The sequence below is a fragment of the Peromyscus californicus genome, unplaced genomic scaffold, assembly GCF_007827085.1.
Source record: "Peromyscus californicus insignis strain IS unplaced genomic scaffold, ASM782708v3 Scaffold_4__1_contigs__length_199733344, whole genome shotgun sequence".
Classification (NCBI taxonomy): domain Eukaryota; kingdom Metazoa; phylum Chordata; class Mammalia; order Rodentia; family Cricetidae; genus Peromyscus; species Peromyscus californicus.
The window spans coordinates 1,777,338-1,797,314 of NW_026294562.1; the positions used below are offsets into that span (position 1 = coordinate 1,777,338).

The window sequence follows — 19,977 nt, forward strand, 5'->3', positions numbered from 1 at the left end:
GCCTTATAAGGCGTCTGGGACCTTTGAGCTCATCTCCATCACTTTTGGCAGATTAGAGCCAAAAGAGAGAGGAAAGGAAGGAGGAAAAGAAGAGAAAGGGGGTCGACAGTGAGTCCTTAAGGGGTTTGAAGTCAGAAACAAAGTTAGAAGCCTCTGAATTCAGGCTCTAAGAGTTTTCCTGGAGAATGTTCTTCAATTCATAACTATATTCTAAACTTTAAAAAAGAAAAAAGAAAAAAAAACAGAGATAAAGAGAAGTAAGAATTTTTTTCAGTTTTTTTAGCCAGGAGTTGAAACTAAACTCCTTCAACCAAGTTGCTTGAATAACTTCTCACCTTTCTTTCCCTCTTCTAAAAGAGTTTGGTTGTCTTAATCATCTCCCTTCTCCAGTCATATTTCTTTAAAATACATCACCCCCCACGCCATCAGTGAGGCCCTTTTGTGGGTGGGGAGTCAGGGTCTCGCAAGTCTGGTTGGAGAAAAACTACATTGGAATTAGAGAGTTACTTTTGTAAAGATCCACTTCAGTTTCCCAAGACAACTACTCTGAGGGCATATTGATAAATCTTTATTGACAAAATATTGACATTGACATACTTCTTGGAAGTATATAGTGTGTTAGAATTCTAACAAATTAACACAAAACACAAAAATATTTACATTCTGGTATAGAAGACACTAAGGAAGCATTTGTCACCCTCTTTAATAAGTCTATGGTCTTGGAAGAGAAACTCAGTGCTTGAAAACTCCCATGTCCTTGGCCACGCTACCACCCAGTTAACTATCGTCCTTCCTTCCACTTTTGCGATAGACAGTCTTAAAGTTCTGATGGCCATTACTTTGAGTGGCTGGATGCAGTCAATTTCCCCAGCCACTGAAAGGAGACATTGACTTGGTGGTTTTAAGTCTTAGAATGTTAGGAAAGGAAATATCCAAGAAATAGAATTAATTTAGGTCTTTGTTGTTATTGTTGTTGCTGCTGCTCCAGTTGTTCAACCCCCCAGCACAAGTCCTGATTCTTCTCAGGGGCACCCTCCCCCGCCCTCCATCCCAATGCTGCTCCCTCATTTTTCTGTAAGAGGACCACTATCTCCGAGCCTACTTCATTTAGCTTTCACAATCACTTTGACAACAGAAGGTATCAAAAAGTGTTTTTACAGACTGCACATTTCTCAGAAAAAATAAAAATACACAGAACCTGTCTTTAACAGAAAAATAAAATTACAATTCATTTTTTAGACACCATTCGCCCAACAACTGCTACATGCAATTCAAGTTTTTGAAACAGGTGTAGGATGGGGCTAGACATGGAATTTTGTATGTTATTTCTAAACAAAGATGGGGGAAACACTGTGAAGTGCAAAATTAAAAGTCCTGTGCCTTTTTTTAAAAAATCATTATCATTTCTAAATGGACTTTGATAAGTGGAATACCTGCCAATCATCTTGTTTCCCTGGTTTGGCATTTGACTGACAGCTTCTCTTGTCAGAATGTGCCTTTGCCTCACAAGGACCGGATCGTGTTCCTGTTCTCTCTCTCTCTCTCTCTCTCTCTCTCTCTCTCTCTCTCTCTCTCTCTCTCTCTCTCTCTCTCTCTCTCATTCTTCCTTCCCCTTCCTCTCTCTCCCTCCCAGTCTCTGTCTCTCTCACTCACTCAGCTGCCTCTTTAGACGAGGGTTGCATGTTGATGAAGGGGCCTCCGTCCTCTGCCATCTCCTCCGTGCGCAGTGCCCGGTCCAGTGCCCTCGCTGTCCAAAGTCTGCTGCGAGCCGCTGCTCTGACTCCCTCTCTCCCTTTCCTGGTGAATGTGTGTGCAGTTTGGTTTGGTTTTGTAGGGTTTTTTCTTTCTTTCCCTCCTCTCCCTGTCTCTTTTGCTCCATGCTGTCCATTTCTGTGGGATTAGGTTTGTACTTTTAATCATCTGAGGTCACATCTATTTCCTCCGGACTCGCCTGCTTGGTGGCAATTCTCCACCGATTAATGTGGTGTGTCCCTTTTTTCTTCTGTTGAGAATCTGAGCCTTCTTCCTCTAGCTTCTGCCTTTTGAATTTCGTCCTCCGGTTCTGAAACCATACTTTTACCTGTGGGGAGAGGCAAGCGGGCATCGTTAGATGCTTCACAGTGCCTTCCTATCAAATGCCAGAGGCCTGTCCCTTGCTCAGGCCTGGCCTCAGCACCCCCAGACACGTACTCTAAGCACTGACCCCTCCATGGTCTCCTCCCTGAGAACAGGACTCCAGGTGAGAAGCCTAGTCCCCTTTCCTTCCAAAATGTAGTAAGGACCCTTTCCCCCAAGGGCCGAAGCTGTTTCTCCCGCCGAGAGCAAAGGCTTTTTTAGAAGCGTGCAAAACTTTGTAAAAATAATTAAGTAAGGAAAAATGTAAAGAAAAAATAAAGCATGTTTCTTGTTTGCCCATCCAGTGAGTGCAGAAAAGACCTCAGTCTCTGCGGGGCCTAATGTGCTTTCTATTTTCTGCCAGTCTGAAGTTGTCTAAATATAGTGCCTCCTCAGCCAGGCCAAGGCCCTGAGGAGAGGATAGGGGCTTGCCTGTCCTCAGGCCCTGCTGGGGGACAGTGGCAGGTGAGCAGGACTAGGGACCAGCCTGGCCCAGAGGAAGCCAAGGGGACAGCGACTTTACAGGCCTCACTCGGGGCCTGGCCGAAGTGAAAGCTTCAGGGAGACTGTGACTTAGGAAGGAAGTAAAAGAAACTGAACAGGGGGCAGAAGGACAGAGCCTCTTTCTCCGCTGCCGTCCAGCCCCCAGACAGGGTAGGGTCAGCTTCAACCTCAGCCACAACTCTTCCCTCTGGAGAGGGTCTGATAGCCTGGCCTCCCCAGAGCTTACAGCTAAGAGTCTAGGAAGCAGTAAGGTTGAAGTCAGCTGCCATCAATGGCCGCCTGGGGAAGTTGGGCGGTGGGTCCTCCATTCAGCAGCACTGCCCAAGTTTGTCCAGCAGCGTGGTACAGATGAAGAAGACTGTCCAGATGAAGTAGTGGCTGTAGCCCGCGTCCTGACCAGGTGGCGCAGTCAGAGCCCCTGGGCTCCTGAGATACCACTCCACTCCCACCTTTAAGACTGCCACAGGGTCCTGTTGTTCTCCCCAATGCCCCAGTCCCCCAAAGTGCCCCCATGCAAAAGCAGAGCGGGAACAAGGCTGAGTTTAATTTGCTTTGAGTTCGCTAATTAAGGGGGAGGACAGTTCACCCACCCCCACAACCCCTGCGTTTGCCCAAAGCGCAAGTCGGTGTGCTCCGGGCTTGACAGGCACACAAAGGCTCTAGGCAGTGTGGGCAGCGAGGCGGACAAAGACCACCGCTGCCTCTCGCCAGTCCAGGCGGAATCAGCTGGGCCTTGCCTTGTGCCCACCCTGCACAAACCCGCAAGACATTATTATTATTATTATTATTATTATTATTATTATTATTATTATTATTATTTTGCCCCCGTGGAGGAGAACTTTTTAAAAATAAAAACCTCGGTTTGAGCTTCTTAGAAAAAGCAGTACAACTTATTCTGCCCCAAAACGTTACTGTTTACTGGGAACTTTGACCCTGCCTCGCGGCTGGGAGTACGGTAGCGCCTACTGTAGACCGAAACCCCCTCCCCGCCTTGGGACTAACCCAAGCCAGGCCGCCAACACTTGCAGCGCAGGAAGGCCGGGTCCCCTAAGGGTAGCTCTCTGTGAACTGTCTAGTTTTCGAGATCGCCCAGCCTGCCTGGCCTCCGGCTCCTGACTCCCGGCATTCCCTTAAGAAGAATAATCGAGTGGACCCTGGAGTCTTTCAGAACGTGTATCTGAACAATTCCCTACCCTCTCCGGTCTTGAACCCCAGTCACCAGAACACCCTGCCGCAATTAGCCGCATCTCGGACCCCGGTTGAGTCTCCGTGATTCTCACCAAAACTCTCAGCAAAAGTACAGAGGTGGCTTGGCTTGGAGTTGCCCGGGCCTGAGCAGCACAGCAGAAGAACGAGCTCATCCCTGCAACTCATACTGCCCTAACAACGCCGAGCACCTGGAAAGTTACAGATCCGGAGCTCTGGCGTGGACATAAACTCCGCGAGCCCTCTCCGATGTCGGCACTAGTGGGTGTGCTGGGCTCTGAGAGCCTGCGTCTGGAGGGGGTATCCTAGAGTTGGGCCACACTCACCTGAGTTTCCGTAAGGCTGAGGCTGTGCGCCAGCTGCTTCCTTTCCGCTCCCACCACGTAATGATTCTTCTCGAAAGCGTGCTCCAGCCTTAAAAGCTGGGATGGCGAGAAGGCGGTTCGGATCCGCTTCGGCTTTCGGGCCAGAGCGTTGTGCAAAAGGAAACTCTCGGGACTTGTGTCGTTCCCTGTAGGGGGCACAGCAAAGTACCATTAGGGGGCCTCCCAGGCCCCAGTCGCCAGCTTCTCCGGAGCCGGGCTGGCCCAGCATAGCTCCCTGGGCCTCTGCCGAGTCCGCAGCACCAGATCCGCCGGGCCGGTGGCTCTCCCTAGGCTTTTGAAAAGGACACCGGCTGAACCGCCGGACCCTGGCCCCCGGGGCTCCAACTTGGGCGGTAGCCAAATAGCAGTCGTCTCTGAAGGGCCACTCCTCAGGCTCCAGACCTCCGCGGGCTCCGCAACTGCCCTGGCACCGCAGGCCGGGATACCTCCATGCCGGGTGTCGGGAGCAGAAGCCAGGACGACAGAGACCGGGCCGGGAGATTGCTGCCCACCATCCAAAAATAAGAATAAGAATAGGTTGTCTAGTTTCTAGTCTATTTAAATTTTTTACTTAAGCGTGGAAAGAACAGCGGGACTCTACCCTTAGTTTTCTCACGGATTTATTCAAGAATTTTTGTCTATCTCGCTGGGAAACAGCAGAGGCCGGCCGAGTCGTTGCAGCCGGGCCGGGACAGAAATCCTGAGGCGAGCACGCCCAGTTTCTAAGGCATCTGCCTCCAGAGTACTCGGTTCTGGGGGTCCCAGGTTGCAGAAAGCTAGGAGAGCAGAGTGGAGGGACCGAGCCTCAGGGTGTCCGCGACAGTCTGCGGCCACGAAGATCCAGGCTGCTCCTGAAGGTGGTGGGCGACCGAGAACTTGGCTGGCCGAGAATGGGGAAGCTGAGCTCTCAACTTTGAAACCAAGGCTGGGTTATTTCGGCTTCTCTTATTAAAGAAAGTAAATCTATTCACTAAAAATCCAAACAATGAAAAATCAGCCGGTAGTTCCAGCGGGAGTGGAGGTAAATTCAGTACTGAACTAAGGGAGAAAGGTGTATTACTTTGGTTTGGGTTTTTGTTTGTTTGTTTGTTGTTTTGTTTTTTAATTTTCAATACAGCGACGAGGTGGCATTTACCCGATTCTAGACTCTGACAGGAATGCAAAGTGTTATTGAACGGACAAGCCCCTTGGTATTGATCCTGCCCCGCCTGAGGTGGGTCTTTTGCGGACTCCAGTCGACAAACTAAATATTCGAACCTTTTTCCTAAAGTTTTACCTTCCCTGCCAACCCCTACCCCGAAGCAAACAAAATTAATAAATTAGAAAAAACGAAGACACCCAAACAGATCTTCCCTTGCTGGGCCTTCTTTCGATTAGGTTTTCCCTTTCCTTTTTCTTAATTTCTTTCCTTCTTTTTTAAAGAAAAAAAATCAACCAAACAGAAACCAGACGGAACCCGCCTTCCCGCCGCGTCCGCGGGTCCCCCGAATTAAACAGGTCGAGAGGAGGGCTAGTGGAGCTGCGGAGGTGTCCGCTTGCTCTGTTCCGCCCCTCCCTGGGCCTCCAGAGCTGGAGGAAGGAAACTGTTTGCTCTGAGGTTGCGAAGGTCCCCTTGCCTCCGCAAGGGGTTTGAAGACTTAAAAGTCTCTGATATGGGCTAGCGGGGCGTGGAGTGGGTGTAGAGCGGAGTTCAACAGTCCGATGAACCTGGCCGAGGGGCCCGGTCTGAATCCCTAAGATACGGCAGATTGGCTGGGGACACGGTGCAGGGGACCAGGGTTCTGGGGACTTCGTGGGCTCGGGGCTTCTTGACACAGCGGTAGCTTGTTCCAGCCAGCCCGACCCCGACGCATACCACCGTACACCTCGTTCGCGCCCCTTTCCAAAAGGTCAAGGGGTGGACAAGTCAATAACCCAAAGGAACCTCGGCTTCAGAAACTGGGGACCCACGCCACGCGGGCCCCTCGCTGCCTGGTTTCAGAACCGGGCACACGGGCTGACCTCCGCCCAGGCCTCGAGGAGCGCCCACCTGGAGCAGGCCCGGCACTGTGAAGGAGGCGACCGGAGCGGCGCGCTTCAGTTCCGCGACGTGGCACGTACCTTGGAAGCGATGACCCAGATATCGGTAGCGGTGGATGAGCCAGGGATAGAAGGTGGATGGGTCCCGCTGCTGCGAGGCGAAGAGGGGGTGTGGCGAGTGCGAGGAGGGCAAGGGGTGGGCGGCCAGGGCGTGCGGCGGCGGCACCGGGTGCACCGGCACGGCGGGGTTGGGTGGGTGCGAGACCGCCTCGGCGAACACCAAGTCCGGGTTGGAGTAGACGCCCCTGCCAGCGGCGGCGGCGGCGGCGGCCGAATGGAAGCCGTTGAGGAACGGATTTATTGGGCTGGAGTTGGCGTAGCTGAGCGCCGCGGGACGGATGGGATCCTCAGAGCGCGAGGCAGGCAGGGGACTGTCCTTGGCCACCAGCGACTCGATGGTGAAGCAGCGCTTGGGCGCCGGCTGAAACATGCTGCGCCGAGGAGCGGGCGCCCTGGGCTCCCTGCTCCCCGCGACCGCAGCGCGCTGCCTCCGCCGCCCGCTGCCCGCGGCGAGGACCGACGAGAATTGGGGACTCGTTTGTTTGGGGTGGGGGTGGGGGGAAGGAAAGGGAAGGAAGGAAGAAAGAAAGAAAGGAAAGGAAAAAGGAAAGGAGGGGGAGGGGGAGGAGAGGCAAAGCCGAAGATCCCGAGAATCTTGCACCAAACGCGCCCAACCTGGAGAGAGGGGGGAAAATCCTTCCAGAAGAATTTGCAGGCGTGGATTGGGGTAATATTTTTTTGAGCGAGATGGCGTGGGGGGGGAGATTGGAGTTAGAGGCAGGGAAGGGGGGGTTCTCGGGGGAGGCAAAAAAAGTTTTCTCTCCTTTGCAAAAGGCGGGCAGGGCGCCCTAAGTCCAAGGACAATCCATGGAAGTGTTCGCTTCTTCACTAGTAGTGCAAACGATTTGTTAGTTCATGAGCCTAATTAGTGCGGGGATCACATAAACAGCTTCCTCCGAAGCCTGGTAAATGGCTTGATGATTGGTCGCTATTACTCGCCCTGAGGTGGAAGGGGGGAGACTCTTTAAAGTGCGTCAGAGGGAGGCGAGCGCCTGGGAACCCGGAGGCCTGGATCCCGGCCCAGAGTGGAACGGAGTCGGCGCCGCTGCCCCGGCTGTGCCTCCAGCCGCCCGCTCGGCCGCGGACCTCTCGGTGCCTTCGCCCGTCGCTCCGGGCCAGCTCCCTCGCTCCCTCGGCGCCCGCTGCGGCTTCTCTCCTCCTCTTTCGCCTCCTCCGCTCCCCTCTTCTCCTCCTCTTCCTCGTTCTCCTCCTCCTCCTCTTCCTCCTCCTCTTTCCCCACCTCCTCCCCCTCAGCCACCGCCTCCTACTGCACTAACACCACTCCCTCCGGGGCACCCAGGTCCCTGCAGAGTCTTCGGCCCGCGCAGCCTTTGCTGCGGACCCCTGGATCCTAAGCCTGCGGGGCGGGAGCTGCTAGGACTGAAGCACCGACGGATGCGCAGATTTCTTCACGCCCTGAGCTCCGCTGCGGCTGTCCTCTGCCGCCCGGCGTCCGGGTCACTGAGACGGTTTCGGGAGTCCGGCGAGGGTAAGCGGGCGGGGACTGGTTCCGGGCGAGGGCTAACCCGCTTCACTCATACCAATCCCCACCCCCAGCAAAACTCCCGAGGTTTCCTAGGCGCGCGAGGAGGGGGGTCCTCCCAACCCTCCAACCAAGCGTAGCTTCGAGGTTCCAGGGTCCACGCGTTTGCAGTCTTTGACCCGGCTGGTTCGTTGCAAGTGGAAACCTGAGAAGCCAGCCGTGCCCGCGCGGTTGCGGTGGGCTTCCAGCTCTCACCCTAGAGTGTCTGCTTTTCCTGTCCCGAGGGCGCTCACCTCCTTCCCCAAAACAGTTCTCTCTGGGATATGTGAGGATATTTGGGAAAGGAGTCTCGGGTCAAAAGCTGAAGTGGTGATTGTGTTATCGCTCCGTTGTCGTTAGTAGCGTTGACATTGTTACCATTATTGTTATTATTACTGTGCCTATTTTTATTCTGACATCTGTGGTCCCCGGGCTGAGTTGCTCTGCAAACCTGGGTTTCACTACTAGGCACTTAGGATCGCGTCTCCGCTCCTAGGCCCTGTCCGTATTTTCGAGCTCGCCTTCGGTTTTGGGATGATTTTAGGGCCGACTTCTCCAGTCCCCATTGGCTCACGCTGTGGCATAATTATGATCACATCCCCCAGCCTGCTGGCGCTGCTCTCTGTTTATTGGTGGTTAAAGATCTATTATCTATTCATCAGCCGCCTCCCCCACCCACCCACCCTTTGCCAATTACATTCTTCTAAAGTGGAGTACCAGCAGGTATTTTGCACGTTTACAATTAATGATAAAAATTTTTCCCGGCGTCCTTTAAATCTATTACTCCCAGGTTGAAGCCATTTATCTTAAGAGGGATAAAATGTCTGTGTTTGGTGACTAGGTTGCCTGAGACCCGGGAGAAGTAGATCTGCAGAAGAGAGATGTGAAGTCCTCTAGAGGGAGTGTGAAAGCCATCTGATTCCACCAGGGGTCTGGGCCTTAGGACGCTCCAGGAAGTCCGGCAATAAAGGGTTCCTTTCCCTGTTTTTCATCTGCTGTTGTTTAGGTTGTGTGTGTCTCTTGTATAGAGTTCTACCTGTGAGAAGGTAGAAGCTCAGGGACCCCTAGGTAGAATGGGAGCTGAGAAAGGAGTTTCTGGTGTTGTTGAGGCTCCAGACAGATTCATTTGGAGACCACAGGAGCTATTTTTGCTGCCCCTTCACTTTGAATCCCCCAAGAGTATTCAAGTGTGTGCAAACACACTCTCACAGATAACCCAGCAGACAGGCATGAGCCTGCCCAGCTTTGCTCTCACAGAGATATAAATCTGACCTTGCCTTGGACTTCAGACCTTGAACCACCAGTCTTTCGTCCTGGCCCGTTTTCACCTTCACTTCCAGATGGCCTTGCTCCTTTGCCCCATTTTTGGAAAGCCCCACGGTTGTAGGCATTCGATACAGCACTATGAAAATGGTGTGCATTTGAAGGCCACGCTCTTTCAGGCCTGAACCATTCCCCAAATGAGAAGTCTCTCCCTGGTCTTATCTGGGCTGTGGAGATAGAGGCCTCTCAGTACTCAGGTCTCTGAAACACAGTGAAGGGTAGAAGTCTTGGCCTGTGCCTGGCCAAGCAAGCTTCAGAGGAGCTGGGGGCAACTGGGAGCTTCTGAAGCTAGAAACAAACACTCCCACATGTCACACCACAAATCCTCTGGAGGAGGGCAAGAAGGTGGGCCTGGGCCTCCAGAAGGGGCCTGAAACTCTGACTCCAAATTAGGACCACTAAAAGCTTCACTCAGGCTGTGGGACCAAATGTGGGTGCCTCCACCCCCAACTCCACCCAGTTAGCACTTGTGAACTTGGCTGAGGGTATCACAGTTACTGACTTTGAGGGCTGAGGAATCCAGGCCTGTCTGGGAGATTTGATTGGACCCCCATAGTGTGGGTTTAAAATGTTTGTCCTTGGGTGCTTCATGTGCAGCTGGTACTGGCTAATGCCTCACCACTATGTGCCAACATGTACCAGGGAAATGTCCTAAGAGAATGAGCACCTAGCTTCAGACAAGGGCCCCCAGTCTCTTGCCCGAGGCAGTGACATTTCACCAATTTCATGGTATCTTCGGCAAGCCACCAACCTCTTGCAAACTGCTCATCTACCACTAGAATTGACACTGGAGGTGGGCTCTGGGTGGCCTGCAGGTCCCTGAATTTTGAAGGAAACTGGAGTATTCAGTACCTCTGCCTCAAGCACCTGAACCTTAGGGGGTTCCATGCCACTCCCACCCCACCTCTACTGAAGAAGAAAGGCAGGTTTCAGGTGAGTCCGGCAGGGAGCAGAAGCCCAGGAAGCCCAGTAATCTATGCTAATTCATGCCTTCAGCCCGAGGTGCCCGGTAAGGATCTGGCCTCCCAGGTGGGCGACCTGTGGAGGAATTAACTAGAGAGTAACTCATTAACCACACTGGCCAGCAGAGGCGCACCAGGACTCTGGGCTTCAAGTCCGGCTTGGGACCCAGGGCTCAGAGATGGAGACCCTCCATCTGGCGTCTGGCCTAGCAGAATTCGTACCTCCGCTGTTCCTTGAAGACCCAAGAAGGGGCTGTTTGGTTAAGTACCTGTACACACACAGTTGGGGCGCCCCAAGTCACTGAGGGTTGAACATCATAGATTTTGCAGGCAGAGGAATAGAAGGCACATGTGATCAAGATCATATATTTGTCTCTTACTGAACGACCTGGGTCAACATCTCAATCTCCCCTGACCTCATTTTGTTGTATGTAAAATACAGCCCTTGTGTCTAGGAAGCAGACAGTAGCAGTGGCCGGTAAGTTTCTGGATGGCAGCATGATCAAAGTGTTCTTTATCAGAGTGAAGATAATTACACAACCCATTTTCAAAACTGTACAGTACGAAGTGAATTTTTCTATTTGTAATCATACCTAATCAAATTTCCCCCATCACACTCATAGCTTTACTGTGTGACCTTGGGCAAGTCACCTACCTTCTTTGCCTCTTTTTTCTCTTCCTCTAAATGGGAATGATAATAATGCAGTAGCATTTGGGATTATTTCAAGAGATAAGCAAAGCAAATTGTTAGGACAGTGTCTAGCGCATAATGAACGTTAATTCATTCAATAAAAGCCAGCTCCTCTCGCGGATGTTGCTGTCGTTTTCTGGCCCCAGCCAGGACTTCACAGAATGATCAATGAAGTTGTACAAAGGCATTCACACTGACTTCACTCCTGCCATACTCCCTCATGTTCCCCTCAAAGGCCGTGAACTTCGCTCAGGAAGTGCTGGGGGTGAGATCAGCCCGGATTCTTGAGTCTCTAGAAGTATCAAAGGGCAGAGGTTTCTGGGAATCTGTGATACCCATCTGCTGTGCTGATTTTCCTGCCAGGTCTCTGCTAGCAGAGAAGCAGAGCCCTCGCCTCCGCCTGTGTGGGTGCTAGGCCAGGGGTATCTGGGGTGGGTGGATAACATCGTGCAGCTCTAGTGGGTCGGGGTGCCTGGGATGACTAGTGCGTGGTTATCACACAAGGCAGAATCAGTGTCTTACAGGCCGTTGGGTATAGATGAGCTTGGCTCACTTTCAGCATTCTTTACATTTTCCTTAGTGTTAGGATCATGCAGTGCCCTAGCATGGTGAGCCCCACTGTTCACCAGTGGGCCCCGGGCTTGTGCAAGGTGTCCTGAGAAGGACCAACCTAGGGTTGGCTACAAAGTTTCTCCAGCTCTGTAACTGTGATCCCAGTCCCTCTGGTCTCTGAACGCTAGGGCGGCTGTGGGAAAACAAAAAGGAGAATTAAGACCTTAAAAACATTTTTTAAAATTATCACGGTAAATCCCTTTCTGGCATCCTCCCCAGAGTTCTCTCATGGAGCCGGCAAGGCAGCCCAGAGCCGCAATCTACGTGTGCGCAGCGGCACCTAGTGGCAAGCGACGCGCACGGGCGCGACACCCTCGGAGTTTGCTGAAAGTGCAAGGGGTTGCAGCCCACTGCCACCAGTCACGGTTCAAAACAGAGGAGGACCTCTGAGGAGGCTCTTGGCTACTGAGAAGGGAGGGTGACTTGACCTTGCGTCTCACCTGCTTCCTTCGGCTTCAACTCAGCCCCAGAGTTCCTCTCTGTATTTTCCCTTTCTCTAGGAGCCAGCCTTTCCTGTAAAGGGAGCAGGGAGGAATGGACAGGTTCCGCTCTAACAAGGACTTGGAGACTGGGACCACCTAAGGCAGGGAGACAGTCAGTTGTTGCGCAAAGGCGACCACAACTCCATGCCTGAGGACCCAGATACCACTGCCCAACCACTGTGGCTTAGAGAATGGCCCTGTGTTGGTCCTGAGTAGGGTTAGAACTGGGTTGCCAGGTGCCGCTCTCCTAGATGTGCGCCCCCTTGCGGCGGGTGCAGGACAGTCCGAGATGGGGGGAGTCTCTGATTATTGCGCAGGTGCCAGAGTATCACTAACTGCAAACCCACAAGACAAGACTGGGCTACAGCGATGGGACTATGATGACCCTTCCTGTCCCTGCCACCAGACACGCACAGACCTCATCTTTCACGGAGCAACCGAGCACCTCTCTTGAGGTGACGCGGTAGAATCCGTATAGAGCCTGCTGGAACCCCGGCTGGTATATAGAGGGCCTTGGAGTATTGCCCTCTGCCTTACTGCTCAAACTGCAGATTTGGAGGTGGTCTCTCCCGGGTCCTGGCTTCTGCTGTGCTGGGTGACTGGGGGAAAGATGCGTTGTCAATGACAGCCTGTGAGTTTCGGGGTCTCTGGAAACCATTCTTTTCTAAACCCAGCGTTCCAGTCCAGAACTCCACATACTCCAGGAGACACACCAGGCCTTTGGGCTTTACTGCCGTCACTGAAACTCGTCAATCCTCAGCACACACAGCCCTGATGACTCATTATTGAAAGCAAAGAAATGATCAAGAGGGGAGGGATGTCACCATTTCCTTCTCCATCAGCTGCCTTCAAATGAGAGATTAAGGCCAAGCAAGGCAAGGAAAACAGATGTTCTCACACACAAGGACGCAGGAGCCAGGGGACACGGACAGGCTTTCCTAGGCGACTGCCCAGAAGAACATGAAACAGCCTTGTCTGCAGATACTCCTGGGTGATAGGGTGTGGCACCACCCCACCCCACCTCCCACCCCCACCCCCACCCCCGTTACCCCAAAGCTGCTCCTCCAAGGCACATCTAGGTCCAGGGTGTGTGCATGGAGTCCTTCAGGCACCTTCCTGGGCTCTCATGCAGTTTTGTTCCCAACTGCTTGAGCTCTCCTTGAAAGTTAGGGAGAATGCCAGAAAAATTCGAGAAACAGCTCCTCTCCCATGTGAAGTTTGGGCTTTAAGCATGTCCTTTCACACCCATGAGTCAGTGAACCTCAAAGTGTGGTGAATGGTAAGATGCCCATTTTCCAGGTAAGAAAACTGAGGGTCAGAGAGGTTTACGCTCACTCACTGTGCCACCTTGCCATCTCCTAACAAGATGCGTTGGTTGGACCCCTAGGAACTCTGAGCAACACAGTCACCCTCCCACCCAGTCTCTAGAGCACACACTCCAGCCAACTTGAAAGGTCAGCAAAGAGTCCCCACCCTCAGATGGGTCACCCAAACTGACCCAAGCCACAAAGCCAATTCATGCTTTCTTGCATCTTTGTAACCCTGGCTCTTGATTGCTTGCGCTGGCCCACCATCTGTCCTGAAAGCCACATTCCCCTCTGGGAACTAGCAATGCCTAACTGGGAGTTGGGGGTCGAGGATGTGGGTAGGGGCCTCTGTGCTTCTGTGGGTGGAACAGCAGCCCTGTTGCCTGTGTGCTTTCCTGTGTCTTTCCACATTGGAGATTCAAAGAAGTCTTGAAACCTCTTCTAGTGGTCACAGAACATCATCAGCATTAAGCATGAGGCAAAAAGGAGTGTCTGGGGCTTTCTTAGCGCTTTAGTTCTGCATACCTACCTATCGTGGAGATTCCTGTGACGCCCGAAAACACCCTCTTGAGTATCTACCCTTTGCCAACAACTCTAGACTTTGAAACGAGTAGTCTTATGGCTTCTTCTAGGGCTCATGACTCTAGCTCCGGTGCCCAAGCTGCCCATGCCCCATGAAACACAGCAGTCAGGGGCCCCTGGCACATACAAGCCGAACTCACCAGGCCTGGCTTTCCTGTTTGCATCACCCTGTTGGAGAGCTGGGAAGCGCGGTGTGGCTCTCTTTCCACTCAAACCAGCCACTGCCAGTTAGAGAAGAGGCCGCCAGGGAGTGGGGGTGCTGAGAGGCCTCCGGGGGTGCTGCAGCAGCTGCAGTCCGCCTGAGGCCGACGAGGGCCCCGACCGCCGCAGCCCTCCGCTTAGCTGGGCTACCAGAGGCTCGCCCGGGGCTGCGCAACAAAGGGAGGCATCGTAGCGGCGCGAGCAGGGACCGCATTGGTTCAATATTAGCTTTTCATTCCGGTCTATTGTGCCCATCTGAGATAATATTGACTCTGAGGTGAGAGCTACAGACTTCAGGGCTTGTCTAACACTCCGCCCGCCACAGGGCGCTAGAAAGATCCAGCCACCAAGAGTTAAAGTGATTGCAAATAAACGCTCTTTGCTCTCGCTGCCCGGGCGCTGTCCGCAGCAGCTTTGGGGCCTCAGACTCCGGAGCTGGGTAGCGGACCAGCCCAGCAGCGGACCAGCCCCGCGGCAGCTCTAGGCCTGCCGGCTTTCCCTTCGAAAATAGAAGAGCGCTTTTGCTTAACGCACACACCCAGCTTTCAACCGAAGTCGAGGTTCTAGACCTGGGTGACTTCGGAGAAAATTAATTGCCAGTGTTTCAGGTTGCAAACCCCATCCGACGCTGTTTCCTCCTTTCAGATTGCGTCCTTCTTTTGGGTAACATTCCGTGGAAGTGTTTCTCTAATTTCTCCTTCCTGGGAAGAGCATGCAGCAACTAATAAACTGCTTTACTTGTGAAAGCGCCCTTAATATAATTTTTCTAACTGTGCGTTTTACTTTGCTTTAAATCTCCAACTCGTCCATGGGTCTCGAAACTTCCTTTCCAACCATCGTGCTGAAGGGCCTCTCCAGCGTTCAGATCTCACAAACGAAGATTCATTTCAAGGTTTAAATTGACTGTAAATGCCTAAGTTGGTAAACGGCGAGTTAAACTGTTTTTGCGTGCGTGAGACAGAACACTCAGGCATACGCTCTAGGGACCGAACAGGCTTACAGTGACCATGTGAGTGTGCCCTCCTGTGTCATTTGTGAAATTTGCGCCCTCCCCCCAGTCAGATTCTGACCCTTGTAAGAAATCCTGCAATTCCGTTATCCCAACAAGAAACTGACCTTTGGAGGGATATTTTAATCCGTCTTGAAGACCGGGTCGGCTCTGGGGAATTAGGATAGGTGAAGATTTGGAGGCTCGGCATACACAGCAGATCTAGATCACCGGTGGCTTCCTTTCCCATGCTGCAGACATAAAACTCCAACACACCTTGTGTATTTCAGAAGAGGTCATTGTGTTTCATACACAGGATCTACAACTTATATTGGTTGCATTGTATACTGTTTACGGTATAATATGTATCGATTTTCATCTAGTGTTGTTTAATTTATGGCATCTAACTCCTATGTTATTTTATAGTCATGTTAATTATCTAATATTTATTATATACATTATATTAATTATACATTGTTCTGGTATATATTTGCATGCTCTATGTATTTGCCTGTGTGTGTTTGTGTGTGTGTAGCCTTTAATCTCTGTAAGCACGTATTCGATGTTTTGGTTTTTGTTTTGTTTTAATCTAACTTTACAAAGTCCTAATCGAAACCATTTTGAAACCAGCTACAAAATACCTTGGGGTCCAATTGCATTTCCAGGAAGAAGACTTGGCAGTGAGGAACAGCAGGGCCACTCTGGTCTCCCATATACCCCCTCCTTGGGGTAGCCTCCTCTATTCGCTGAGACTGCAGGCGTTGTTTTGGTTCTGAGGACGGTTATTTAGAGGTTCCCAAAGTTATGCTATGAATTAAAAATTGCTTAGAAGAGTGAAGCATATGCTCAGCTCAGGCATCTGGGAAAACAGAGGAGGAGGTCTCTCACCTCGGGTTCCGGCTCCAGGCAACAAACAGCTGGGCTCCAAGCTGTGGAAGAGTCTGCTGCGGCCCCATTGCAGTCTCGCAGCCCTCTAGACCCCAAGCTGTAATGCCTGCTGAGGACTGACTCCAAAGCTTTCCAACTCCAGTCTGGCTTTCAGAGAGATTGAAGGCTAAAATCAGAGTTGAGCACACGGTGGCCCTACCCCCTACTGCCACCCCCACAGTGCCCTCTCCGCAAGGTCAGGGACAGGTGGACTCAAGGAAAAGAGTACGGAGTTCAGGTGTGGGTAAACCCTTTTAAAAGATGAGAAAGAACCCTTCAAAAAGATTCAGCTGCGCAGCGGGAGAGGCAGTCAAGTCCGTCAAGCATGAGAAAGCCCCCAACATTCCAGTATGAACAGCAAAGTGGTAGTTCAGAGGCCTAAGTGAAGGGAAATTAGGGTGGGATTGGAAAGCTGAGGACCCTCACCAAAGAGCAAATGGGTGGGAGGGGCCGTGTTAGCCGACTTGCTTTTTCTTAAAAGTATCCCCTCTCTCAAATGGTTACCTGTTGCAAACATTTTGTACCAGGAAACAGTGAATTTGGCTAAACCCCAGACCACTTGGCTTCAGCTCCCATGTCTAGCAAAACCCAGGGATTAGAGAGGCCCTTAGCCTGCCTCTGAGACTTGGGGAAAGGTTTCTGTGGATGTGAAGGAGATCCTAAAGAGGCCCCTAGGTATGTACTAAAATGAGCTGGGGGAAGGGAGAGGATTGTGACTTCTTGTTGCTAAAAACAAACAACCAACCCCTACTTCCCTGGGCTACAGTCTCTGGTCCCAGCTGCTTTGGAGCATCAGAACATGCCTTCCAGATGAGGAGGGCTGCATAGTGCCAACCATGTGGCTGCAGCTCTCCCCCAGATGGCCTCAGGCATATCTGGCCCATTTTCTCAGTCCAGGTGATCCATCTTGTCCATGTCCAGCATGGTGGAAAACTCCATTCTAATTGTGTAAGCATCAAAGCCCCTTGTTCTGAGCCCCCATGACCCTGGTTTACAGAGCAGCTGCTCAGGTGTGCTGGAAGATAGAGTCAGTTTCTTTTCTTGTCCTTGCCAGGGCCTCTCAGGTGAGAGATAGTCCATTCCTATCAATGATAGCTTTTGTCTCAGTTGCTGTGCTACCCACAAAATACACATAGCGATGCGCTGAAGCGATGATTAAAACCACTGGAAGCTACTCCCATTTCCCACATGAAAAACTGAGGCTCTGATGTTCATACTGGCCCCAGGTCACACATACAGTTATAAATCAGTGAGTTGGAATCCCTACCCAGCTCGGTATGACTCCAATGGCTTTCCCTTTTTCTCCCCACCTCTAATTCACTAACAAAATGTCCCTGTTTCCTCAATAAGAAAGTAAAAGCCTATAAAGATGGAGTAAAGAAAGACCACCTGACTCAAATTCATGACCCTCTCTGAAAGTCAGCAATTCTAAGATACAGAGCCTGGATCCCAGAGCGCTGACTCCTGGTCCAGAAGAGTCAGTAAGCTGTTGGTACATGAATAGTGTATACCATTTTTATCACCTTTCCCACTACCCGTCATCACCCCATTTTAGAGAAGTGGAGACAGGCTCAATGAGGTTCTCAACTTGCCCACGTCTAGCCAGTCTATACAGAGTACTGGCATCTCCCGGCAGCCTATGTCAAGTCCCACCCCCCCTCCCCAGTTTTGGTGGTTACCACATATGGGATCATTTAGCCAATGGAGTTGGGCTTTCCATTCTGCCAAGAAATCAGGAGGCTGTTTTTCCTCCTCCATGTTTTGAGTGTTCCTACAAACACTGTGTCAGGATTCCAAACTTGCAAAGTTTTTATGCCTCTGCTCGTCACTCCTCTGTGTGTACACGTCTGTATTACAGAGACACAGGGCACAGGAGAGGAAACTGTCCCTTGCCTGCTGTCAGCTGACCTACAGGGAAATTTACCAGTTTGACAGACAATTGTATATTTTTCTCTGCTACTGTTAGACTCAAACATACCACTAAAACTCAAATGTATAGTCAAGGTTTTAAAACATATGTGTGTATAATTTTTTCACAAGTAAAGAGTTTGAAGATGGCAGAATCTTTTGGTCAAAGACAAAACCAAGAATCCCAACAGGAAACAGTCAGAGTTATCTGACCATGGGCTGATGTTCTTCGGTGCTCACTTTTCCACAAGAGCCATGACCCGGTGAGAAAGCTCTATTTTCCTTTGATATTATAAAACTAGATGTATAGTTTTATATTAAACAAAACTGAATAAAGAAATCATTAACTGTCCTTGAAATTCCCCCTACCCGGAAGCCACCACCACCCTACATTTGATGTTGTTAACTTTTGACATTTTGGAAAATAAATTAGATTATGTCTACAACTTTTGCTATTGTTCTAGTGGATAAAATGAAGGAGGGGAAAGGAACATGTCATTCTGCTTACATGGAGCTCATACCCAGCAACCCCACTGATGATATGGACTCTGGAATAGGACTGATTGGGAAGAATCACGGGGGAACTTCCCAGGGGCTGGAAACACTTTCTCGCTCCACTCATTCCGGTGATGGTAGCAGATGCACGAGATGCCAAAACTCATCACACTTACGACGTTAGAATATTTTACTGCAGATCTTTATGTTTTAGCAAGAGAAAAGAATCTTAGACAAATACTATAGCAAAAGAACATGCTGGAAAATTAAAGACTAAACAGAAGAGAAGACTGTTGGCCCATCAGATGCTAGGCTCTGACAAGCTACCCCACCCTTGCAGTAGCAGAGAGGGCAGGTGCCGCACCCTTCAAAGGGGGAATTCCCTGCTCTGCCAGACCTCTCCTTTGGTTTCTTTCCCCAAACCTTCCACCCCACACTGCACTTCTCCATAAAGAGTCCAAGTCAGGTCGAGAAGGAAGACAGAAGGGCTCAACTGTCAGGGAATCCAGAGACTTCTTTCTAGTCAGTATCTGGCATACACAGTGTCGTCCTTCATAAAAACAAATTATATGAAGTGGTTAAGAATCCACCACGGGCCCATTAAACATCTCCTTATAAAATATAGAATTTTAAGCTTGATGGGAGCATAAGAATACTAATAGAAACTGTGAAAAAAAATGAAAGCAACATTCCTCCACTGCCCCCTCCCCCAATGTATCTGTATGTGACAGTTGACAGGCATTGGCTCCACCTTTGAAGAGCACACTGCCTGCCAGAGGAGACCCAGCTTGTGCATAGTAAATGCAATGAGACCTTACAGGTGGGCTATGTCCTTATTGTCCCTGCTCTCCAGGAGTACTTTACCTTTTCCAAGGCTGCTGGGTGTGTTGATTGTTTTCACTTTTGCATTATTTGAAAGGTAATGTGAGGGAAGTTGCCACTACAAAAGGCAAAAGGGTAAAATATAAAGGCCACCGTGAACTCTACCCAAAGAGCTGCCTGAGGTGGGTCTGGTTAGGCAGAGGCAGAGACAAAAGCAAAAAACCTGGCTCTGAGGAAGAAAGAAAAGGCAGTTCCTCCTGAGAGCCCAAAGGGTAAAGCTGGCAGGGTGGCTAGGGCACTGACTTGGAGCAGAGTGGATTAAGAGGGGCCCTTAGAAACACGGAAGCATGGGATCACTTAAAAATCAGGTATTTGTAGACGTTTTAGGTCATTTTCACTCTACCAATGGAGCATTTACCATTTACAAGGAAATTTGTAGTTGACCTGCAATTAACAAATTTAGTCAATCATAGTGCTGGCCCTCAAGAGCTAGCTGGGGGACTAGACAGCTAACTGTTATTAAATGGGATCAGTGTCCAAATGAAAAGTGCTCAGAAGAAAGCTACCGCTATTACATTTGAATGATTCAAGGCAAGCATATGCTTCCTGTGGCATTTCCAAGACACTCCTGGAGGTGAAGGAAGGCCATGAAGGAGATTCTTTACGGAAAGCAGTGAGGTATCTCAGGGGCTGCAAAACTTGGCCAGTATGTAGGTAACTGACTCTAGGCAGGTAGAAAGGACATGTGGGGCAAGGGACAGATGGGATCAATTATTTATTGAGTTTTTTGGGCATGAGGTAGTTGGTATAGACTGTCACATTTAAA

At 50.8% G+C, this 19,977-nt stretch overlaps 1 protein-coding gene and 2 long non-coding RNA genes across 12 annotated transcripts in view; 1 reads left to right on the plus strand and 2 right to left on the minus strand.

Annotated features, from left to right (window-relative positions):
* Positions 1-547: 547 nt before the first annotated feature.
* Positions 548-6,702, minus strand: Emx2 (empty spiracles homeobox 2). Of its 2 annotated transcripts, XM_052761690.1 has the most exons (3): positions 6,291-6,702; positions 4,152-4,336; positions 548-2,080 (listed from the first exon to the last, which is right to left on the minus strand). In XM_052761690.1, exons 1-3 carry the CDS (start codon positions 6,697-6,699, stop codon positions 1,913-1,915), a joined length of 762 nt encoding a protein of 253 aa, XP_052617650.1. In that variant the 5' UTR covers positions 6,700-6,702; the 3' UTR covers positions 548-1,912. The 2 variants fall into 2 exon arrangements, with proteins under 2 accessions (XP_052617650.1, XP_052617651.1); XM_052761691.1 differs by lacking the exon at positions 4,152-4,336 and having other exon boundaries at positions 1,977-2,080.
* A 199-nt stretch (positions 6,703-6,901) lies between these two features.
* Positions 6,902-19,977, plus strand: part of LOC128124890 (uncharacterized) — a 72,884-nt gene continuing 59,808 nt past the window's right edge. For 7 of the 9 annotated variants that reach the window (XR_008223036.1, XR_008223033.1, XR_008223035.1 and 4 more), the window contains exon 1: positions 7,706-7,818. This is a non-coding gene — a long non-coding RNA (uncharacterized LOC128124890). Of the gene's footprint in view, positions 6,997-7,629; positions 7,819-19,977 lie in introns of those variants that run through there. The other 2 variants (XR_008223038.1, XR_008223041.1) reach the window with 2 other exon arrangements.
* LOC128124892 (uncharacterized) lies at positions 10,476-12,941 on the minus strand. Its single transcript, XR_008223042.1, has 2 exons — positions 11,880-12,941; positions 10,476-11,572 (listed from the first exon to the last, which is right to left on the minus strand). It is a non-coding gene; the product is annotated as an uncharacterized LOC128124892 (long non-coding RNA).